The 25,145-nt window shown below is 50.9% G+C and overlaps 1 protein-coding gene across 1 annotated transcript; it reads left to right on the top strand.

Annotated features, from left to right (window-relative positions):
- The first annotated feature begins 1,266 nt into the window (after positions 1-1,266).
- On the top strand, positions 1,267-3,144 carry LOC119324780. The gene is made up of 3 exons (XM_037598552.1): positions 1,267-1,719; positions 1,827-2,374; positions 2,500-3,144. Exons 1-3 carry the CDS (start codon positions 1,440-1,442, stop codon positions 2,824-2,826), a joined length of 1,155 nt encoding a protein of 384 aa, XP_037454449.1. The 5' UTR covers positions 1,267-1,439; the 3' UTR covers positions 2,827-3,144.
- The last annotated feature ends 22,001 nt before the right edge of the window (positions 3,145-25,145 follow it).

The following is a 25,145-nucleotide window of genomic DNA, read 5'->3' as shown; positions in this document are numbered from 1 at the left end:
GAAGGAAGCTTCGTCGATCGATTCCGACGCCCTGCCCGCGAAATCGCCGGCTTTAATCACGCTGCAGGTTGCACCCTACCACGCTAACACGACAGACTAGATCTGACCTCCCGACCCGTCGGTCGATCAATCACCCACTCGGTGGCTCGGAGACTCGCCAGCGTCCAGTCTCCGGATCCATCGAGATCCGCCAACAGCCGTAACGAGAGGGACGCACACATGCATTCGTCTAATCGGAAAGAAACCCAGACTGATGGATCGAAGTCCTGCCGGTGTCCGGGCGGCTCGTCGTCCGCGACGGCCTCGTCTGCTTTGTCGGGTGCCGTCTTGCCATACTGGTACCGCCGCGAGCCTGCGGACTGGTCTGTGGACTCATGCATGGAGGATGGCGGCAAGTCGGCAGAGCCGCGGAATAGGTCGCCCCCACGGCGCTGCGACGGTTTTCTTTGTCCTGTCGCCTCTGGCGGGGCTCGGCGGAGGGGCCGGCCCGGAACGGCGTCTTGCGCCGGTGGCGGCCATGCTGCCAATCAGACGGGGTGTCAAGTACCTCGAAGTAAAATATAGTGTACTAGTCTCTGTTACTGCATCGGCGATCAATGATTGGAGGAATGGAACTGTTGCCGGGGGGTCCTGCCTGATGTGACGTGACGCATGAGATTGAGAGGTGCCCATGTTGGATTTGGTACCATCTTTCAAGACTATAGGACTAGATTATCTTGTACTCCTAGTATACTGTAATATGCTTATTACTGATAATCCCACGCGACAGCCAACGTCTCTGCACTTGCACTTATTTTAAGCGATTTCCTCAAGTACGGAACTGCTCTAGCCGGCCGAGAGTGAAAGCGGCGGAGCGACGGTGAGATCCGCCGTGGCCTGCACCCTGCAGATGGAACGGATATCAGCAGTGTCATGGGAACACAGGAGGATGTCACACCAAGAGATGCTGTTGCTATGCCGCGCCATCAGGCCATTGTGGGTGCCTCGTTGGACTGGATCCATCACGCCGATGCTCTTTGATGTGAGCGACGCCCTGGAGGCCTGAGCACGACCACGCACGGAAGTTCGGCGACGACGAGGGCGTCCGGCCAACGCAAACCCTGCACATCCCCAGTTGTGAGAAGATTCGATCATTCATTCGAGGCATTATATCCTGTTCTTTCCAACGACTTGCTCCGTCGCGTACGACGCAGGCCGACCACCCACGGATTTTGTATAGGGAATGTTGTTTTCCCCGGGCCGGGCCGGGCAGTTGCCACAGGTCCGGCAACAGGCGCGCGACGACGTGTCCCGCGTCCACACCGTACCAACGCCACTCCCGCTGCCGCCCGCCCACGCTTCGCTGCTTTTCTCCACACGCCACGCCGGCCGTCCTGCCCATCCTCTGCTCTCTATCTCACTTCCTCTCTCTCAGCCTCTCTCCGCCAAGATCGTGCTCAATGGCATCAGCGGTAGGGGGCGGCATTGACGGAGCAGCGGGGACGACCAAGAAGAAGAAGAGAATCTCCGACTGCCTCGTCGACAGCGACGGCGGAGACGAGGTGGCGGTGGACGCCGCCATGCCGCCCTCGCCGCCTTCCCCCGGGACGCCGCGGCTGCGCATCCCGATGTTCACCTGCGCGCGGCTCCGGTTCGTCAGGCTCGGCAGGAAAGGCGGCGGCGGGCGGAAGGATCAGGTCGCCGCCGAGAAGAGCGAGGCCGCGTCGACCGACTCCTCAGGTGCGTGCGCTTGTTGGTGGTTTCAGCTTCATATTTCATTACAGCTAGCCTCTTTTTGCTGAATCTCTGAAAATTTTGCGTGTCATTGCGTCGTCGCGTACGTGCAGCAGCAGGATGGAAAGCGGCGACCAGCGGTGCGTCATCGACGGAAGCGGCCGGCATGGGGCTGAGCCTGCTGTTCCTCCTCGCCAAGACCTGCGTCGAGCTAAACAAGATGGCCGAGGTGCGCGCTGAGATGGAGGGGCTCCTACGGGAGATGAGGGACCAGCTGGTGGTCAGGACGACGAAGGTCGCCACGACGACTGATTCGCCGTGCCAGTGCCACGCTTCGTCCAGTACGCGCACGGACGGCCAAGGCGCCGGCGCCACCTCTTCATCTTCTCCCGAACCGGCGCGTCGCCGCCATTTCCGTCGTGATAGGCGTGCTGGACGGAAACGAAGAGACGGGCCGTTCTACGCGCTGACAGGAAACCGGCTGTTCGACCTCGACCGAGAGCCGTGTGGCCATGCTGCCGCCTCCTCGTCTGCCATGGAGACCGCGAGCGGCGCGAGCGAGACGTCGTCTGAAGTGGAGAACCCTACGAGCTCGATGGCCGTGGATGTCGCTGGGGCGCAGTTGCAGCTCAACTGCCGCACCGAGCAAGGAACACCCGAGGTTTGAATGATTGCTTCCTCTCATGAATACATCGAGTTCTGCACTTTTGCTCATGATGTTGCGTAGCAGTTAACTAAAAGCAAATAATTGCGTGTTGTTTTCTATTTGTGTTCTTCTGAGTGCAGTCGTCGGACGGGGAGTCGTTCATCGAGCTGGACGGGGGATTCGGAGCTGGAGCCGGGAGAGGCGGCTACAGTGCGAGGCGAAGGCGAGATTCAGAGGATGGACACGAGGAGGAGGAGCGCGGTGACGAGGGAGTGCCGGCAGTGGAGCTGGAGAGGCGGCTGCAGGAGCTCCTGCACCGGAGGAGCCGGGAGCGGATCGAGGAGCTGGAGGCGTCGCTGAGGCGCGCGGAGAGAAAGGTCATGGAGAAGGAGATGGAGGCGCGGCTGTGGAAGGACACCGCGAAGCTGGCGCTGCAGCCGGGCACGCGCGGCGGTACGGGGCAGTGATCAATATCGACCGTACGTAGTACGTACCTCGTGCGACAGTGAGTAGTGAATCCGGTGCATTTCCGAATCTAGGCGAGTGCCCGAACGTGCTCTGTACATGCTGCACACGTGCACGGGTAAACGGGAAAAGCTTAGGTCCAGCTGACTCCTGGCTGATGATGTATATACTTGGTGCTGGCGGGTATACTGCAGAAAGATCTTTTAAAGAACTTTTTGTTTAGTTCAGCTAAGTGCTGATCGACAGTTACTTTTTTTTACTTTAGCTTATGTGATGTGACATAATGTGTATCACTGGAGACATGTTGGGTTTGCAAGTCTTATTATCATGCCTAACTTTAGTCATGCCACAACATGTTATGCAGATGTTTGGTTCATTGTCACACACGTGGGTTGCCAGACTTTTGTAGCCATATGGTCTACATATCATAGGCTTAGTTTTGCCAAATCTTGTAGCATTTATGATGGTCATTTTGTCAGTCACATTTTGGGTGGCAGCCGCGGGTTGACTAAGGATGCGTTTGGTTGAAGGTGTCGTATGAATGGGTTGTGACCGTTCAATTTTTTTCGGATTGAACCATTCAATTCATGTGCTTGGCTGAATATTAAGTGGTGAGCTAATTATTTAGGACGGGACCACCAGTCATGCTCACATAGTCATGCATGCAAAGGGTGGCCATTTGATTCGACCGATTTGGTTGGGTGGAACGGTTCAGCATCTTCATGGCATATTCTCTTTTTTTGGCTCGAACCATTCATGTGCTTTATAACCAAACATGTCTATTTTCTGAACGATCCCAACCCATTCATGACCGCCCTTGCAACCAAACGCACCCTAAGGTTTGTTGTGGCAAGATTAGTCCCAGTTGCTATGTAGCTTGTGCGTTTTTTTTCTTCTAGTCGAGGTGCATGGACAGGAGACACATGCATATCTCCTCACCCAAGCAACATAATATACTCGAAATTACCAAATTTTTATGTCTTGTGCAGATTACCGGGTGGAAGGGCAAGAACTTAGCATGGCCGGGAAGGGTCTCCTTGGCGAAGTCTGTCTTGTGCGCTATTGCCACCCACCACCTCACTGTGCTCCCCCTTCCGGCTTGGGCAAATCACAAGCTTAGCAAGATTTCTCGTAACTTCATCTGGTGCGGTGACAATTTCAAAAATGCGACTGGGGGCCACTCCCTGGTAAACTGGAAGACGATGTGCAGGCCTAAGGCCCTGGGTGGGCTCGGGATCACGGACCTTGAAAGGTTTGGTAGAGCTCTCCGTCTGCGCTGGCCCTGGCTCATGTGGACCGACCCTGACCGGCAGTGGGCGAGCTCCGCCCTACCTTGCGACGAGGAGGACATGGCGCTGTTCAGGGCATCCACCACCATCGTGCTGGGTAACGACCGAAATCTTTGTTCTGGCATGACGACTGGACGGATAAGGGCCCTTTGTGATTGCTAGCCCCCGGGCTCTTCAATATCGCCACCAGAAAGCAGAGATCTGTGACGAAGGAGCTTCAGGATGAGAACTGGATCAAATCAGTCGCCCGTTTGGACACACCCGCACAGCTGCAGGAGTTCATTACGCTTACATCTCTAACCTTGCAGACCATGCTGACCCCAGACTGTGAGGACTCCATCTCTTGGCATTGGACCCCAGACGGTGAATGGTGATCCAGGAGACACGATTTGCAACTGCAAAGGGCTGAGGCAGGGGGACCTCATCTCCCCTATGCTCTTCATTCTTACCATGGAGCCTCTACAGAGGATGTTTGAGGTGGCTGCCAGTAGAGGTGTGCTGGCGCCTCTTGCACGTGAGGGCATGACGAAGCGTCTATCCATCTTTGCGGATGACGTAGTCCTTTTTGTCAAGCCGAAGCCCGTGGATCTGGATGTGTGCAAGTGCATTCTGGAGTTATTTGGGGAGGCTGCTGGGCTGAAAATTAATATGAGCAAATCAACAACTCTAGCAATAAGGTGTGCCGATGAGGAGATAGCAACGACATGCAATGCCCTTTAGTGCCCCTTGGGATCCTTCCCAATAAAGTATCTAGGGCTGCCATTATCGCTGAGGAAGCAATCTGCAACGCAGTTACAATATTTGGTGGATCACATGGCAAATAGACTACAGAGGTGGAAAGCAGCACTAATGCCAAAGAGTGGCCGTCTTACCCTAGTGCAATCTGTGTTGTGTGCCATGCCTATCCATGCAATGATGGCGCTGGATCTACCTATGAAAACTATCGCGACGATGAATAAGATTTGCCGAGGGTTCTTGTGGTGCAGAAGGGTAGAAGCAAACGATGGTAACTGCGCGGTTGCATGGGACATGGTATGCACGCCCAAATGGGCAGGTGGCTTGGGGCTTCCCAATCTTAGATGGATGAATGTGGCCATGCAGGCTCGCTGGCCGTGGTTAAAAAGAACTGATGGGACAAGGCCGTGGAGTGAATTCAAGATCAAGGTTGTCGAGGAAGTAACCTTGTTGTGTAAAGCAGCCATGAGGTCTATAGTGCATTCTGGTCGGACAACATTCTTTTGGGAGGACCGATGGCTGGATGGGCGAAGAGTCCAGGAGATTGCACCTAGAGTGTATGATTTGATTGCACCACAGATACGAGGAAGGAGGTTAGTTTGTGAAGCTATGGAGAACGGGTCTTGGGCAGCGGACCTTGGCCCGAACCTTGGACCGGATACGTTGCATGAGTTCTTTGCACTTTGGCAAGACGTTTCTGCTTGGGAAGCCAGTGGGGATTTGCTGGATGAAATTGCATGGTCATGGGAGGCGAAGGGACACGTCTCGGTCCGATCGGCTTATGCGGCTGCATTTTGCGGAAGGGAGGTCATTCCTATGGCAGATCTAACATGGAAGTCGCGTGCCCCCATGCAGTGCAGATTCTTTACTTGGCTAGCAATAAAGGACCGATGCTGGACTTCGGATCGCCTAGCACGAAGGGGTCTACCTCACCAGGATGTGTGCTCGTTCTGTGATCAAGATGAGGAAACGATCAATCACATAATGCTTACGTGTGTCTTCGCTCGGACTGCTTGGGCGGCCATCTGTGGTTCGCTGGGCAAACCAGAATGGACACTCTCACCTAATGATGTGTTGGCTGACTGGGCCATTGACAAAAAGGGAGTAAACAATGTGGGCACAAAAGATCTACGCACCGTTTTCGCGCTTGTTTGGTGGGAGTTGTGGAAGTACCGGAATGCGATTGTTTTTGATGGAGCTCGGCCATCTATCGTTCAGCTGTTGCAAATAGTGAGTGAGGAGGGTGTAGTCTAGTCCTCTGCTGATCTACTAAAAGGGAATGTAACTCCCTTCTTTAGTAGGGTAGAGAGGTGGGTGAGTGGTGAGGATTAGCGTGCAATAGAAATCATGTAACAAATGGTGGAGGCACTCTTTGCCTTTCTTCTTTAATATATTATATGCACACTCGTGCATATTCGAGAAAAAAATATACATGCATAGAATACATTTTTCTAAATACATATATACACATGTACATACGTATATATCATTGTGAAGGGAGAGAAGAGGGTATTTAAACCCATAATTATAATTCATTTATGGCTAGTAATCATCACAGAATACATCTAAATATTTGTATCATTCCGATAAATTAAAAGTGGCATACTAAATATTCAAAATATTCCTACAGAAGGCACATCACTTTGTACACGAATTGGGGATCACCCTCTTGTAAAGGCGCCACATGAAAATTCCACTATTCCTTCTTAGAATTTTTTTGTTTGCGAAAATGAATGAATTAATGACATTGCTATTACACTTCAAGAAGAAAGAGAAAAAAAACAAATAAAGACAAAATTGCAAAGAACTTACACATAAATTGCGCTTTTTTCTAGTATGCAAGAATAAGCATATAATAGTAAAATATATAATATGCAAGAGTAAGCATTAAATAGTGGAATTTTCATAAAGAAAGTTCTTAAGATGGAATGAATGAATGACATACACGTTATCTTAAAGGAAAAAAAGTAAATTTAGCAAAAAGTAAAAGAAAATAAAAACATTGAAATTTTCTAAAAAAGAATTAGTGACATTGCTATTACATTTTAAGAAGAAAGGAAATAAAAAATAACAAAAATTGCACATAATTTACACATAAATTACATTTTTTTCTAATATGCAAGAATAAGCATATAATAGTGAAATATTCGCAATAAAGGAAATTTCATAACAAATGATGAATTAGTGGCACTTGAGTTACAATTAAATAAGAAATAAAGTAAAAGAAAACTAAATGAAAAATAAAATAATGAAGTTTTCTATGAAAGAATTAATTAGAGCTTTGGTATTACCCTTTAAGAAGAAATAAAATGAAACAAAAACTAAATAAAAAACAAAGTAATGAAGTTTTCTAAGAAATAATGAATTTGTGGCATTGGTATTACCATTTAAGAAGAAAGGAAACAAAAAAAGAAACTTGCACATAATTTACACAGAAATTGCACTTTTTATAATATGCAAAAAGTACATAATAGTAGAATTCTCACTAGAAGGGAAGTTTCCCAAGAAGGAATGAATTAGTGACATTGGTATTACCAATAAAGAAGAAATAAAATGAAACAAAAACTAAATCAAAAACAGAATAATTAAGGTTTGTAAGAAAGAACAAATTAGTGGTTTTGGTATTACTCTTTCAGAAGAAAGAAAAGAAGTAACTACTAAAGTGAAATCACAAAATCAAAATAATAATGTTTTTCTAAAAAACAATGTATTAGTGGCATTAGTATTAACCATAAAGACAAAAGAGAAATGCAGAGGAAATAATGACACACAATTAACATAGAAATTGCATTTTCTACAAAATGAAAGAGTAAGCATTCCATAGTTGAATTTTCATAAAAAAATGTTTTCTAAGATGGAAGGAATGAATGTTATACACATTACCCTTAAAGAAGAAAGTAAATTTAACAAAAAAGCAAAAGAAAATAAAAACAATGAGTTTTCTAAATAAGAACTAATGGCATTGCTATTACACTTTAGGAAGAAAAAAAATTAAAAAAACAAATAATGACAAAAATTGCACACAATTTACACATAAATTACTCTTTCTTCTTATATGCAACAATAAGCATATAATAGTGAAATATTGGTCATAAAGGAAATTTCCCAAGAAAGAATGAATTAATGGCACTTGTGTTACAATTACATAAGAAATGAAATGAAACTAAAACTAAATGAAAAACAAAATAGTGATTTTTTTCTAAGAAAGAATGAGTTAGAGGCCTTAGTAATACCTTAGGAAGAAAGAAAATAAAATAAAACTAAATTGAAATCAAAATAATGAAGTTTTATAAGAAAGAATGAATTAGTAACATTGATATTACCCTTTAATAAGAAAGGAAACAAAAAATTAAAAAAATTAAAAATTTGCACACAATTTACGCAGAAATTGCACTTTTTTTTATAATATGCAAGAATAAGTATACAATAGTAGAACTCTCACAAAAAATAAAGTTTTCTAATATGGAATGAATTCGTGACATTGGTATTATCACTAAAAAAAGAAAGAAAATGAAACAAACACTAAATCAAAAACGAAATAAAGAAGTTTTGTAAGAAAGAATGAATTGGTGGTTTTGGTATTACCCTTCAGGAAAAAAACGGAATAACTACTAAAACAACAAAATAATAAAGTTTTCTAAGTAAGAATGAGTTTGTTGCATTGATATTGCCCTTTAAGAAGAAATAAATTATAAAATAATCAAACTATAACAAAATTTACACATAATATATACAAAAAATTGCGCTTTCAATAATATGAAAGAATATGCATATGGTAGTGGAATTTTCACAGAAAATGCAAATATACTAAAACTACACTATTTTGATAGCATGTACTCCCTTTGTAAGGCCATTCACACAACTAAAGTAGTGACGTAAATGCTCTTATATTTCTTTACAGAGGGAGTAAGAAATAAGTGACAAGGACATGTATGACGGGGGGATAGATCCCGGGTCGCTGCATCAACACTTAACCACATTTCGAAACATCTGGGCTGGCCAAGCCCCTCGGTCCGACTGATCGCAAGGTCGGTCCTCTCGGCCGGTTGGAGCCAGAGGCCCACCGCCTAGGAGGCGGCGAGCCCCAAGGAGGCGGCCTCAGGGAGTCGTCTTGTAGAAGGCGGCCCCTCGCCTCCTCAAAGTTTGCACCCACTTACTACGATGGGACAGGGCGTGGCTAGTGCGACCTGCCACCCCCGAATCCAGGGCGAAACGTGACCACAGTACCGGTGTACCGAGCGAACGCCCCACGCCGGGCGCGGTACTGTAGCCACGCGACCCATGACATCACCTACGCCAGATGGGGCCATGCTCCCATGAAGGGCGGTCGGTACGACCCATAGACCGCAAGGGGAAGGGGCGAATCCTATCAGGCGGCCATCCCTCCCCTTGGAGTTTGTGTGCCATTAACCTGATGAGATGGGGAATGGCTACAGTAAATGCCCGCCAGGCGGCGGAACTATAGCCATTCGCCCCCCGACCAAGCCTCCGTCATCAGGGGCAAGGGCTACAGTGCAACACAGTCAACCTGACCCGCAGGCGGCGGGCCCTACCTGTCGATCGGGTTCACGGCAGTCATCGGGACCCACCTGGCGGTGGGCCCAAATGGATGACGGAGAAGCCGGAGCCCATAGACACTGCCGGCCGGGTCCTACGCCCAGCCGGATTACCATACTACCCCTGGGGGGTAGGCCTATATAAACCCCCCAGGTTCAGCCATGCAAAGGGTTCAGCATCCCAGCCATCACATACCGACATAGTTAGGAAAGAGATAGAGATAGCCTTGCCTTCTTCTTCCTCTAGCCGGAACAGCTCAAGGAGCACTCTTGTAGCTACTCTATTGATCATAGTCATCATGCGGAGACCCCGCAGAGCAGGACTAGGGGTGTTATCTCCACGGAGAGCCCCGAACCTGGGTAAGACTCGTAGGCATTCGAGGTCTCACTCACTCCCGCTTCTAGAGCCCGGCAACGTACTCCTGTCCCCCTCCATGATAAGCCATCCTTTCGCATATGTCGAGGAAATACCACGACATTTGGCGCCAATCGTGGGGCTAAGTGCACCGTTGGCTGGAGACATGTTCTGGACGGAACCCTTTTCCTTCCCAGCGAGCGTAGCCAGCCCAGCACGCTCGATGGCGTTTGCATCGACGCGCCGCGTGATGTGGAAGCCACGTGCGTCGCAAGCTCCCTGGCCGATCTTATCAGCGGGATCCGTCTCTCCGACGAGCGCGCCCGATGCGGGATCGGCCAGCTCCAAGAGCTACCTCGTCGACCTCCTTGGCAAGCTTTGCATCACCAATGAGCCGACCTCTGACTTGGAGTCCGTCGGCTCCACCGATACGCCCGTCGAGATGCTCATCAAATCCGTCACGGCGAGCACGGGCGTCTTCCCCGACAACGTGGAGATCATCGATGACCCACTCCCTACCGCGGCCAGCAGCACCAGCACCAGCACCGTCACGGAGGTGCTGGTCATCTGCCACGACGAAGCCTTTGGCGGGGCATCCCAAGACCCGTTGCAGGCGGTGGTGCGGGGTCTGTCTGCCCCCTTAGAGGCAGGTGCCGATGGCACGACGCTAGAAATGTTCTGCGTCTCGCTCCTCGACAGCGCCAACAAGCTGGTGACCATGAGGCGGCTCGCGGAAGCCTAACAACGCGAGATCGACAGCGCCATGTGTGGCATGCCGGCTGCTGGCGAGCCTAGCCGAGTGGGAGCAATGCGGCGCGGCCATCGCCGGCATGCCGGGGGCCGAGCGCCCTGTCTACGCCACTCCGATGGAGAACTTGCACGCCACTCAGGCGGCGACAGACAAATTGAACCATCTGGAGGGCGACGAGCATCGCTGCATGATGGCGCGCCTCCAGCAGCTCCTGGACACGGCCGCCGCGCAGCAGGAAGCCGGCCGCCGTATGATGGAACACGGCGTGCAGGCTGAAAACCATCCCCCTCACCGTGAGCACGAGGCAACCTCTCGGTCCCCAATAGTCGGCACACACGGTTGGAGGAACCCGGAGCCGGCTGCTAGTCGCATACGGCACACCCACATCACGAACGAGCGCGACCAAGACTGCCGCCCATGAGCAGTGGAACGGCGGGACGACCATCCGCCTCCCCCACATAGGGAGAGGCACGCCTCCCCGCCGCCTGTTGAGCACCCGACTCTCGGAGGCCGGCTGGGCCCCCATGAAGGAATCGGAGAGAACGACGCCTGCCACCGGATCGACCGACTCGCTCAGTCCCTGGCGGTAGGAGAAGAAGATGCGATCGGTCCGCCTTGTTTCGGACCCCGCATACACGAGGAGCCCTTCCCCAAAGGTTCCTCGCTGCCACGAGAACACTCCCAAGTATAACGGATTCGTGAAGCCGGAGGACTGGCTGGTCGATTACTCCACAACTATCAACATAGCAAACGGCAACAAGCGTGTTGTTGTAAAGTATGTTCCGCTCATGCTCCACGACATGGCCCGGACATGGCTGAACAACCTCAAGCCGTACAGCGTCAACAGCTGGCTGGACTTCACCGAAGTCTTCGTCAACTTCACCAGCACCTACAAGCAGCCGCCCAAGCCTCGCCAACTCTCCATGTGCGCAAGGCCTGACAGAGTCCACCCGTGATTACCTGATGTGCTGGGCTGAGCTATGCAACTCTTGCGAAGGAGTGCATGAGGTGCAGGCCATAGAATACTTCACCGCTGGGTGCACAGAGGGCACCCTACTCAAGCACAAGCTCCTATGCGATGAGCCGGCTATCCTAGATGAACTGCTGATCATAGCGGACAAGTACACCACAGCCGACTCCTCCATGAAGTCAGAACTCCTAGTGGACGCGTCCGGGAAGGTGTTCCCTCCAACTCCCCAAACATCGGCTGGTGACACCAACCGGCGCCATCCGAATGATAACAAGCGCAAGGCCCAACAACCAGCTTCTAACAGCCGACAAGTGGCAACAGTCGAGGATCAGCAGCCGGCCGGGCAGGCCCCCAAGCGTCAGCGGTGTGGCAAGGGAGCCTGGCAGCCCGCCTTCTCCTTCGAGCAGGCCCTCGATGCCTCGTGCAAGTTCCACAGCGGCGCGAAGCCGTCCAACCACACCACTCGGAAGTGCAATTGGCTCGCTCGGATCGCCAAGGGCGAGGCCCTCCCGCCTCTCCTACCAGCCGGCCTAGCAGCTCCGGCTGCTCCACAACCGGCAGCTCGACCTGTCGGCATGCTCCAAGATGAGTTCCTCGAAGAACACACCGCCTACGTCATCTTCACAAGCGAAGCCAGCGACAAGCACAGCAGACGGCAGCAGCACCGTGAGGTGAACGTTGTCAGCTCAGAGGTTCCCACTCGCATGCACTGGTCCGAGAGGCCCATCACCTGGAGCCAAGTTGACCACCCGGCCGTGATGCCCTCACTGGGTGCATACGCCTTGGTGTTGGAGTCAACCTTCACAACAGAGAGGAGGGCTTGCCGCTTAGGCCGAGTCCTGATAGATGATGGAAGTAGCATCAACATCTTGTACCACGAGACCATGGAGCGGTTGGGCATCAAGGCCAAGCAGCTTGAGCCAAGCTGGACCATCTTCCACGGCATAGTTCCCGACCTTTCCTGCTCTCTAATCGGCAAGATTAAGATCAATGTCCTTTTTGGCGACAGGGACCACTTCCGTCGCGAACCAATCTGGTTCGAGGTGGTTGACCTAGACAGCCCCTATCACACGCTCTTGGGCTGCCCTGCGCTGGCCAAGTTCATGATGGTCCCGCACTACGCCTACCTGAAGCCAAGATGCCGGGCACCAAGGGCATCATCACTGTTGCCGGCGACTACCAGAAGTCGCTCGATTGTGCCGCCGCCAGTAGCCGGCTGGCCGAGTCCCTCTTCGTCGCTCAAGAGAAGCGTCTCCTTGACCGGATGGTAGCCATGGCTAGCGAGAAGCCGACCATGCCGACTGATCCCAAGGAGACGGAAGCAGGGGCCTCCTTCCAGCCAGCCAAAGAGACCAAGTGGATCCCCCTGGACCCAGCACACCCGAAGAGGTTTGTTGTCATAGGGACTGGCATCGATAGCAAATAGGAAGGTGAGCTCGTCGATTTCCTCCGTGAGAATCAAGACATCTTCGCATGGTCCCCCAAAGACATGCCGGGTGTCCCGACGGATTTCGCTGAGCACAAACTGCATGTGAGGCCGGATGCCAAGCCGGTAAAGCAACCCCTCCACCGCCTATGAGAAGAGAAGAGAAGGATTGCAGGTGAAGAAATCGCCTGGCTTCTGGCAGCCGGCTTCATCATGGAAGTGTTCCACCCAGACTGGCTTGCCAACCCGGTCCTCGTCTTGAAGAAGAACAACAAGTGGCGTATGTGCATCGACTACACTAGCTTCAATAAAGCCTTCCCCAAAGACTATTTTCTCTGCCTCAGACAGATCAAGTGATTGACTCCACGGCCGGATGCGAGCTGCTGTCTTTCCTTGACACCTACTACGGCTACCACCAGATCAAGATGGATCCGGATGATCGCCTGAAGACCGCCTTCATCACACCATTCGGTGCCTTCTGCTACATCACCGTGACGTTCGGCTTGAGGAATGCCGGCGCCACCTTCCAACGTTGTATGAAGAAATGCTTGTTGAAGCAACTCGGACGTAATGCCCACGTCTATGTGGATGACATTATGGTGAAGACGGAGAAGCGTGGTACCCTGATGGAAGACCTCAAGGAGACCTTTGAGAACCCGCGCCGGTTTCAAATCAAGCTCAACCCGGAGAAGTGTGTCTTTGGTGTACCAGCCGGCCAACTCCTTGGCTTCCTTGTCTCAGAACGCCGTATTGAGTGCAACCCCGTGAAGATCAAGGCCATCGAGCGGATGGAGAGACCCACCAAGATGCGTGATGTCCAAAAGTTCACCGGGTGCGTGGCATCCCTCAGCTGCTTCATTAGTCGGCTAGGCGAGAAGGCACTTCCCATGTACCAGCTCATGAATAAAACCACTTGTTTTGAGTGGTACAACCAGGCGGACGTCACCTTCCTCCAGCTCAAGCGCATGATGTCTAAGCTGCCCATCCTGGCAGCTCCGACTGCTAAAGAGCCCATGCTCCTCTACATCGCTGCCACCAAACGAGTCGTCAGTACGGTGATCGTTGTCGAGCGTGCAGAAGACAACAAGGTACAGTCAGTCCAGAGGTCGATGTACTACCTAAGTGAGGTCTTGTCCGCCTCCAAGCAGAACTACCCCCATTAGTAGAAGACGTGCTACGGCGTGTACTTTGCCGCCAAGAAGTCGAAGCAATATTTCCAAGAGCACTCCATCACGGTTGTCTGCAGCGCCCGCCTCACCGAGATCATGGGCAACAGAGATGCTTCGGGCCGGGTGGTCAAGTGGGCCATCGAGCTGGCTCCCCACACCATCCTCTACCAGCCCCGCACCGCCATCAAGTCCCAAGCGCTGGCCGACTTCCTTATCGACTTGGCTGAGTCCCAGTACCTGCCGCCAGCATCGGATTCTATGCATTGGCTGATGCACTTTGATGGCTCAAAGGTGCGCACCGGCTTGGGAGTCAGCATTGTCCTCACCTCTCCCAAAGGCGACAACCTGAAGTACACACTGCAAATCCACTTCGCCGCCTCCAACAATGTAGCCGAGTACGAGGCACTCATCTTTGGGCTCCGACTGGCCAAAGAAATCGGCATCCACCGCATCCTTTGTTACAACTACTCGGACTTGGTGGTCCGGCGATTGGGACGCCAAGGACACCAACATGGCAAGCTACCGTTTCCTCGTCCAGCAGATGAGCGGGCACTTTGATGGGTGAGAGTTCCTCCATGTACCATGAGCCGTCAACGACGCGGCGGATGCCCTCGCCCGCATTGACTCCACCCGGCAGGCCATACCAGTCGGTGTCTCCCTCTAGTGCCTGCGCAAGCCATCTATCAAGCCCTCACCAGAGTTCGACTCCATCTTCATGCTGGCTGACCCCGGAGTAGTCAGATCCGGCTCAAGAACTTCAACAGCCGGCCCGGGGACTTCAGCAGCAGGCCTGAGGACTTCACCAGGCAGCCCAGGGGGCTGCTGTAGTCGGCCTGGGGACTTCATCGGCACCATCAGGAGTGGCCGGCTCCAGCCCGCCGCCTCCCAACCCGGCCTCCCTCATGCCAGTCGCTGTATTCACAGTGGTGGTGGCCCCATCTTGGGCGCAGCCCATCCGCGACTATCTGGTGAGCCGTGTGCTACCAACCAACCAAGTACTAGCCCACCAGATCCAGCGTTGAGCATGCTCCTACAGCATCATCAACAGAGAGCTCACCAGGCGGAGCGTGACCGGCGTTTATCAGTGCTGCGTGGAGCCGGAGAAGGGCATCGAGATCCTTAGGGACATCCATTAGGGCGAATGTGGCCACCACACCGCCTCTAGGTCCCTCGTAGCCAAAGCCTTCCGCCATGGTTTCTTTTGGCCGACTGCTTTGGACGACGCCAAGGAGTTGGTCAAGAAGTGCAAAGGGTGCCAGAAGTTTAGCACCAAGCAGCACCAGCCGGCCTTTGTCCTCAAGACCATCCCCATCACCTGGCCATTTGCAGTGTGGGGTTTGGGCATGGTGGTTCCTTTCAAGATAGCACGTGGCGGCATGACACATTTGCTGGTCACCGTGGACATTAACCAAGTGGATAGAAGCCAAGCCAATCAAGAAGATGAACGGTCCGACTACCGTCACGTTCGTTGCCGACATCACCGTCCGATACGGCGTCCCCCACAACATCATCACCGACAATGGCACCAACTTTGCCAAAGGCACCTTGGCCTATTTTTGCGCAAACCAGGGTATCCGACTGGACCTAGCGTCTGTTGCCCATCCATAGCCAAACGGACAGATAGAGCGAGCAAACGTCTTCATGCTATTCGGCATCAAGCCCCGCTTGAGTTTTCTTGAATTTTAATGCGTTCCTAGAGAAAGCTAAGTTGAAAGACGATGGTAGCAATTAGACGGAATGGGTTTGTAACTTGAGGGTTATCCTCATTGTTGCACAGAAGAATTATGTCCTTGATGCACCACTAGGTGAAAGGCCTGCTGCAGGAGCAGATGCTGATATTATGAATGTCTGGCAAGCTCGATCTGATGACTACTCGATAGTTCAGTGTGCCATGCTTTACGGCTTAGAATCGGGACTTCAAAGATGTTTTGAATGTCATGGAGCATATGAGATGTTCCAAGAGTTGAAGTTAATATTTCAAGCAAATGTCTGAGTTGAGAGATATGAATTCTCCAACAAGTTCTATAGCTGCAAGATGGAGGAGAATAGTTATTTCAGTGAACACATACTCAGAATGTCTGGATATCATAATCACTTGACTCAGCTGGGAGTTAATCTTCCAGATGATAGTGTTATTGACTGAGTGCTCCAATCATTGCCACCAAGCTATAAAGGCTTCGTGATGAACTATAATATGCAAGGGATGGAGAAGACTATTCCCGAGCTCTTTGCAATGCGCAAAGCTATGGAGCTAGAAATCAAGAAGGAGCATTAAGTGTTGATGGTTAACAAGACCGCTAGTTTAAATAAAAAGGGCAACGGAAATAAGGGAAACTTCAAGACGAATGGCAAGCAAGTTGCCACTCCTGGGAAGAAGCCCAAAGTTGGACCTAAGCCTGAAACTGAGTGCTTCTACTGCAAAGGGACTGGTCACAGGAAGCGGAACTGCCCCAAGTATTTGGCGGATAAGAAAGATGGCAAAGTGAACAAATGTATATTTGATATACATGTTATTGATGTGTACGTTACTCGTAGTAGTTCCTGGGTACTTGATACTAGTTCAGTTGCTCATATTTGTAACTCGAAATAGGGACTACAGATTAAACGAAGATTGGCTAAGGACGAGGTGACGATGCGCGTCGGGAATGGTTCCAAGGTCGATGTGATCGCTGTCGGCACGCTACCTCTACATATACCTTCGGGATTAGTTTTAGACCTGAATAATTGTTATTTGGTGCCAGCATTGAGCATGAACATTATATCTGGATCTTGTTTAGTGTGAGACGGTTATTCATATAAATCAGATAATAATGGTTGTTCTATTTATACGAGTAATATCTTTTATGGTCATGCACCCTTGAAGAGTGGTCTATTTCTGTTGAATCTCGATTGTGGTGATACACATATTCATAATATTGATGCCAAAAGATGCAAAGTTGATAATGATAGTGCAACATATTGGTGGCACTGCCATTTAGGTCATATTGGTTTATAACGCATGAAGAAACTCCATGCAGATGGACTTTTGAAATCACTTGATTATGATTCATTTGATACTTGTGAACCATGTCTCATGGGCAAGATGACTAAAACTCCGTTCTCCGGAACAATGGAGCGAGTCAATGACTTATTGGAAATAATACATACCGATGTATGCGGTCCAATGAGTGTTGAGGCTCGCGGCGGGTGTCATTATTTTCTGACCTTCACAGATGATTTGAGCACATATGTGTATATCTACTTAATGAAACACAAGTCTAAAACATTTGAAAAGTTCAAAGAATTTCAGAGTGAAGTGGAGAATCATCGTAACAAGAAAAGTAAGTTTCTACGATTTGATCACGGAGGCGAATATTTGAGTTACGAGTTTGGCCTTCATTTAAAACAATGTGGAATAGTTTCACAACTCACGCCACCTGGAACACCATAGCGTAATGGTGTGTCTGAACGTTGTAATCGTACTTTATTAGATATGGTGCGATCTATGATGTCTCTTACCTATTTACCACCATCATTTTGGGGTTATGCATTAGAGACAGCTACATTCACGTTAAATAGGGCACCATCTAAATCCATTGAGACGACGCCGTATGAACTGTGGTTTGACAATAAACCTGAGTTGTCATTTCTTAAAGTTTGGGGTTGCGACACTTATGTCAAAAAGTTTCAGCCTGATAAGCTCGAACTAAATCGGAGAAGTGAGTCTTCATAGGATACCCCAAGGATACAATTGGGTACACCTTCTACCATAGATCCGAAGACAAGATCTTTGTTGCTAAGAATGAAACCTTTCTAGAGAAGGAGTTTCCCTCGAAAGAAGTGAGTGGGACGAAAGTAGGAATTGATGAGGTAATTGTACCTCTCTCAATTTGGAAAGTAGCTCATCCGAGAAATCCATTCCCATGATGACTACACCAACAAGAGAGGAAGCTAATGATGATGACCATGAAACTTCAGATCAAGTTACTACTGAACCTCATTAGCCAACTAGAACACGATTGAGGGAGTTCCGGACTAGGGGGTGTCCGGATAGCCGAACTATCATCGTCGGCCAGACTCCAAGACTATGAAGATACAAGATTGAAGACTTCGTCCCGTGTCCGGATGGGACTTTCCTTGGCGTGGAAGGCAAGCTTGGCGATACGGATATGTAGATCTCCTACCTTTGTAACCGACTTTGTGTAACCCTAGCCCTCTCCGATGTCTATATAAACCGGATGGCTGTAGTCCATAGGACGAACAACAATCGTACCATAGGCTAGCTTCTAGGGTTTAGCCTCCTTGATCTCGTGGTAGATCCACTCTTGTAACACACATCATCAATATTAATCAAGCAGGACGTAGGGTTTTACCTCCATCAAGAGGGCCCGAACCTGGGTAAAACATCGTGTCCATTGTCTCCTGTTACCATCCGCCTAGACGCACAGTTCGGGACCCCCTACCCGAGATCCGCCGGTTTTGACACCGACATTGGTGCTTTCATTGAGAGTTCCTCTGTGTCGTCACCGATAGGCTCGATGGCTTCTTCAATCATCATAAAAAATGCAGTCCAGGTTGAGACCTTCCTTCCCGGACAAATCTTCGTATTCGGCGGCTTCGCGCTGCGGGCCAATTCGCTTGGCCAACTGGAGCAGATCAAAAGCTACGCCCCTGGCCGTCAGGTCAGATTTGGAAGTTTGAACTTCACGGCTGACATCCGCGGGGACTTGATCCTCGATGGATCCGAGACACAGCCGAGCGTGCCGCACTGTCACGGCGAGAATGATTTAGCTCTACAGCAAGACAGTACCCTGGAGGCCGCACCCGAAACCGCTCCGATCTTTAATTCGGAGTCGGCTGCGCAGATCGAGGATGGATGGCTAGACACCGCCTCGGGGGCTGCAACCTCTACGGCGATAGAACCGAACACTAACCTTGTCCCTCATAAAGCTCATGACTCCGAGGTGCCGGACTCCTCGCCGGACTCCGAATCTCCCGCGCCCTCCCCGATCGAATCCGATTGGGCGCCGATCATGGAATTCACCGCAGCGGACATCTTTCAACACTCACCTTTCGGCGACATCTTGAGTTTGCTAAAGTATCTCTCGTTATCAGGAGAGCCCTGGCCGGACTGCGATCAGGAAGGTTGGGATGCGGACGACGAAGAAATTCAAAGCCCACCCACCACCCACTTGGTAGCCGCTGTCGACGATCTAACCGACATGCTAGACTACGACTCCGAAGACATCGACGGTATGGACGACGATGCCGGAGACGACCAAGAACTAGCGCCTAACGGGCACTGGAAAGCCACCCCAGCTCACAATGTATACATGGTGGATACACCAAAAGGAAGCGACAATGAGGAAAAACGGGACGTGGCGAAGGCAACTCCCCCAACAAACAACCAAAACGGCGACGCAAGCGCCGCCCGAAGACCGGCCTCGATAAAAACAGCACCCATATGGACCCGGCCCCAGAGCAGGGCGAAGCAGTGGACGACGCACATGTCACCAAGCAGCCAGCCGGACATGATGAACTGGACAAGCAACCCATCCCTGGCGAAGACGATCTCACATCACCAGAGCATACGAACCTTCATAAAAGGCTCGTCGCCACTGCAAGAAGTTTGAAGAAGCAAAAACGGAAGCTCAAAACAGTGGAGGACGCACTCAGAATGAGATGGAGCAAAGTACTCAACACCGCAGATAAACATGGCGCTAGTCACCAGACAAAGAGCTACCCGAAGCGCAAGCTGTTGCCCGAATTTGACGAGGAGGCCTTAGAGCCCCCGCAGTCAAAAAAAAAGAAAGAAGCCGCCTAGCCGGATAGACGACCAGATGACAGGCCAAGAGCAACAAGGGGCGCCGCACACAAGCCGGCACACGATCAAAATAAAAACCCTTGGAAAAAGGATGACCCAGTCAGATCCATTTATGGACCAAAAAAGAAGACTCCAGGAAGCAACATAACCCGCCGAGCATTTGAAGACAACGGCACACCCAAATACAGGGGCGCCGCACACCCACTATGTTTCGCCGACAAGGTGCTGGACCATGGATTTCCAGCGGGATTCAAACCCGTAAACATAGAGGCATATGACGGAACAACAGACCCCGAAGTCTAGATTGAGGATTATATTCTACACATACATATGGCCAGAGGAGACGATCTCCATGCCATAAAGTACCTACCCCTCAAGCTCAAAGGGCCAGCTCGGCATTGGCTTAAAAGCCTCCCAGAAAATACCAACGGAAGTTGGGAAGAGCTTGAGGATGCGTTTCGAGCAAATTTTCAGGGGACTTATGTCCGGCCTCCGGATGCAGACGATTTAAGTCACATAACTCAACAGCCCGGAGAGTCAGCACGCAAATTCTAGAACAGGTTCCTCACTAAAAAGAACCAAATAGTCGACTGTCCGGACGCTAAAGCCTTAGCAGCCTTTAAACACAACGTCCGAGACGAATGGCTCGCCAGGCACCTCGGCCAGGAAAAACCAAGAACAATGGCCGCACTAACAAGCCTCATGACCCGCTTTTGCGCGGGAGAAGACAGTTGGCTGGCTAGATGCAGCACCAGCGACCCGAGTACATCCGAAATCAGGGATGGAAATGGGAAATCACGACGCAGAAAAGATCAGCACCGGAATAAGGAAAATGGCCCAAATAGTACGGCGGTCAACGCCGGATTCAAAAGCTCTCGGCCGAACAACAAAACACTGCCCCTAAAGGACAACAGTGACGAGCTATCCAACCTAAACAAGATTCTGGACAGACTGTGTCAAATACATGGTACCTCCGGGAAGCCTGCAAACCATACCCACAGAGATTGTTGGGTCTTCAAGCAGTCCGGCCGACTTAACGCTGAACACAAGGGGCTCGACACGCCAAGTGAAAGTGACGAAGCCCAAAAGCAGCACTCCGGAAAACAAAAGGCTTTCCCACTAGAAGTCAAAATAGTGAACTCACTTCATGTGATATCACACAGCGCGGCACCTGCCATACCAGGAGACCGTCCGCAGACAGGGGATAGAACCTACCAAAGTTCGCTATAGCAGCACTTCCTTCAGAGGAGTGACGCCAGGCCTTTAAGCCAATTATATAGGCTCTGTACCACTAGAGGTTGTGTTCGGTTCACCCGACAACCTCCATCGTGAAAAGCTCACTCTCCATCGCCCCATTTAGCAGTAGCCCTTAAGCACTACTGGGGCGCGAAGCTTTCGCCCGCTTTAATGCAATACCACATTACGCGTCTCTTATGCTTATAAATGCCCGGTCCACGTGGCATAATCTCATAATTCCAAGTGTCCCTCGACCACAGAGAATGTGCGACTGCCTCAATAGCCACACACTAATCAGAACTTGCATAACAAAGCCCCTAAAAAACAGGTCATTTAGACCTCGTACATGGTTAGACAAGTCCGGCGTAAGTTAACAAGGGGCTTCCCAGCCGCATACCCCCCCTTTTTTATAAAGGGCCGCGCGTATCAATGATGAGAGCCAATAAAGCTCAACTTTCTTCATCTTCATAGTTATACTTCATTTTAATACAACTTTTGCACGATATTTCTTAAAGAACTAAGTCCTTCTCTTTTATAGATGAAGCACGTGCTACACCCGTCCAGGATACAGCACAATGGAGACACAGGCGCAGACGTGCAGTAGGGACCCGTTGCAAGGATTCTTTTCAGATTAAGACCCTGTGTAAACCTTTCTTACTATCTCTTGTTGATACACATCCCCCGGTTTCCTATCATAGCCAAGGAGGTGGCTGGCATTTTGGCATCGGCCGCGTCAGAAGTTCCCGCCTGTACCTGGACACTAGGGGCTTAGGGCATTATTCTGGCCGGTATTATAAAGACCGAACACCTCAGGGAGTGTTCGGCGTCTCGAGTTAGGCCTTATATGCATCAGCTCCGAATCATGTCTTTGGTTAAATGTTGGGTTTGCCCGGCTCCTGTGTTTTGCTGCCTTACGTTCCGTATCATCGGCTAACGCGGCACCAGGAGAATTACTGCGATTGTGCCCCGGTTCGGCCGGGCGAGCACCTCAGTAGAGAAAGCCGAAAACTGACTGTCATGATATAGCGAGAGACTGGTCAACCACTCAATCGACCATTGGAATGTTTAGAATTCCTCCGCTTTGACGAAGGGCCGCTTCCCGGTCAGGCACATACGCGTCCCGAGTTCGGAGAAGAGCGGTGCCACCAGGGGCTATATAGTAGCCCCACATTCGAGCTCCTATGGCTAAGTGAAAGTGATAAAGCATTATAGTCCGGTTGCCTAGTTTGCTACGCTATCACCTCCTTAAAAGGACCAAGACGTTGGATTAAGTGTGAAAAAGCGCTTTTCTTTTTGCAAACACCCCCGCACCATGTGCGTGGGGGCTGAAGCCAAAGACTGCCATCTTTCAGATTATACATATACGGCCGCACAAGAGATAGTCCAACACTTGAACACACAAGTATAAAAAGCTATTGCATTATAAACATGATCTCAGAAGTCATAAATGTCATTCAAACATAACATCTTTCGAGAACTGCGATTCTATTAAACGAGCGCCCTGCACGACTTCCTCAAAATAGTGCTCGGTGGGGAATCGGCTTCTGTCCGAACCCCGGGATGCAACAACGGTGGCATCCATCTCCGCCCAGTATGTCTTACCATGAGCGAGAGCCATCCGTGCACCTTCTATGCATGCCGACCGCTTCATCGCCTCAACACGCGGCACCGCCTCAAGGAATTGCTGCAACATGCCAAAATAACTCTTTGGCTTGGGCCTTTTCGGCCACAGATGAGTGACCACGTCCGTCATGGCAAGTCCGGACAATCTATTCAGCTCAGCCCACTCAACCAGCCGATCACTCAACGGAAGTGGACGCTCCGGACTATGGAATTGAGACCAGAACAACTCTTCCATTTCGTGATCCTTCTGGCTTTGAAAGTGCACGACCGCGTCCGCCGCACTCGCTGCTAAGTCCAGATAAGGATCCTCTGCACCGTACAACCGGCCCAGCTGAGCATACTTCGGATCCTGAACTTCCTATGCAGCATAAAGGGCTTTCCAGCCACAATGTCTCCGATCTGACGCAGTTCCTCCTTCATAGCCCGCATCGCACTACGGGCATCCTTGGCTTCGGCGTCGGCCTGCTTCAGGTCCTCTCGTTCTGCTCGGCGTTCTCTTTCAAGAACCTCCTGGCGGTTGGTAGCAACTTTTAATTTCGCGGCCATTCCGGCCATCTCCTCCCTGCTTCGGCAGTGAGCAGCCTTCTCGGCTTCTAGCTCTTCCATTGCCTTCGAGGCAGCCGCCTCGCTTTTTCTGGCTTGCTCCTTGGCCCGAGCAAGTTCTGCTCGAAGGTCTTCCACAGCAGCAGCGCCATCTGCATCAAGCATACAAATTGTAAGGAATGGGCGTCAGCTCCCTTACTAGGCGACCGCGGAGCAACCACATACCTTGTGACTCATCAAGTCGTTTATTGACCAGCGAGATGTCCGCATTCGCAGCGTCGAGTTGCTTCTTCATCTCGGCGACTCCATCAGTCCGGCTGGCCACCGAACGTTCCGCCACCTGCATAGGAAAGGCGACAATTAATTACTGAGATTATGATCCTAGGCACGCTATCGCTTTCGACAGCATACCAAGTCTCAGGGGCTACTATCTATACAGGACGCACTTTATGTGCAAAACTGTCAAAAGGTATGTCATTTTTTGTGTACCTCAAACCCCGTCAGTAAACTTCCGACGGCCTCATACAACCCGCTTTCGGCGGATGAGATCCTCTCAATCACATTACCCATTAATGTGCGGTGATCTTCTGAGATAGACGCCCTCTTGAGCAAAACCTGCAGCTCCACCGGCCGTACTCCAACGGGTGCCGAACTCTCCGGCCCCGCCGGACTCGGAGAGACCCTCCGTGACGACACCTCAGGGTCGCCCGCCCCGCACGACGGGGCAGCAGATGGAGGCGTTTCGGTCTCCATCATCTCCAGACGAAGGTCTCCCGAGGATGAGCTGTGCTGAGATGGGCTGAGATTCGAACTACAAGGTGAAAACTTCGGTTACCTTTAGACATTAAGTAGGGGTGTATACTAATACAAAATTCCCCCTTTTTTACTTACGACTCGTTAGAGGGCTGATTCCTCCGAGGAGACAGTACGGCCGGGGCTCTTCCCGGCACAGGACCTTCCGTTGCAGATTTCTGTCCCCGCTTTAAGGCCTTGGCCTCCGGGTCTTCGGAAGCGGTCGTCTTCTCCCCCTGGAAGGAGGGACTCTCGATTCCTCCCTTACTAAAAGCCTCCTTGGCAGAGGCGGTAGTTTCCCTGCGCCCCCCTTCGCCCTCCTTTGAAGGTGCAACCTCCAACATTTTGATTAACATGGGATCCTGCGTGGTCTCAGGGAGGGGGGCCGGACACCGTATCAGTTTTGCTTGCGCTATCCACTCCTGTCCAGGGATAGCTGGTTAAAAGGCAAACCCACGATAAATAAATGGATGGTGTGTCCGGACACAGGGCTACTTACTTGAGTATCCGGGCGATTGCAGCTTAGGCCAGCGTCCTCGGTCAATTCCGGATGCGTCTCTTGCGATCCGAAGAACAATTTATACATCTCCACGGGTGTCAAACCCATGAAGTGTTGAAGAGCTCGTGGCCCCTCCGGATTAAATTCCCACAGGCGGAGGGGGCGACGTTTGCAGGGCAGTAGGCGCAGGATCAACATGACCTGTACCACTGCGACCAGATTGATCTTCCTTTCTTGGAGGCCTCGAATCCGGTCCTGCAACAGGGGGACGTCTTTGGGCGGCCCCCAGTCACGCCCCTTGCTGACCCATGACATCAGCTGTTGTGGAGGACCCGAGCGAAAGACGGGCGGCGGCTTCTGCCTGCTGCCCCGGGGAGCGGTGATATAGAACCACTCCCGTTGCCACAAGCTGAGCTCCTCCTGAAAAGAGCCCTCGGGCCATGGAGCTTCGGCCCTCTTGCTTATAACCGCCCCTCCGCACTCTGCCTTACGCCCCTCAATCATCTTCGGCTCCACGTTGAAGGTTTTGAGCCACAAGCCGAAGTGAGGGGTAGTGCGGAGGAAGGCTTCGCAG

This window comes from Triticum dicoccoides, chromosome 6B, assembly GCF_002162155.2.
Source record: "Triticum dicoccoides isolate Atlit2015 ecotype Zavitan chromosome 6B, WEW_v2.0, whole genome shotgun sequence".
NCBI classification, from domain to species: Eukaryota; Viridiplantae; Streptophyta; class Magnoliopsida; order Poales; family Poaceae; genus Triticum; species Triticum dicoccoides.
Note: the sequence above shows the minus strand (reverse complement) of the source record. Positions and strands in the feature narration are given on the sequence as shown.

Excerpts from the sequence above, each read along its gene's own strand:
- LOC119324780 (XM_037598552.1), top strand. The coding sequence starts at position 1,440 with ATGGCATCAGCGGTAGGGGGCGGCATTGACGGAGCAGCGGGGACGACC. Across the intron at positions 1,720-1,826 it reads CGCGTCGACCGACTCCTCAG|CAGCAGGATGGAAAGCGGCG; the intron begins GTGCGTGCGCTT and ends GCGTACGTGCAG. Across the intron at positions 2,375-2,499 it reads CCGAGCAAGGAACACCCGAG|TCGTCGGACGGGGAGTCGTT; the intron begins GTTTGAATGATT and ends TTCTGAGTGCAG.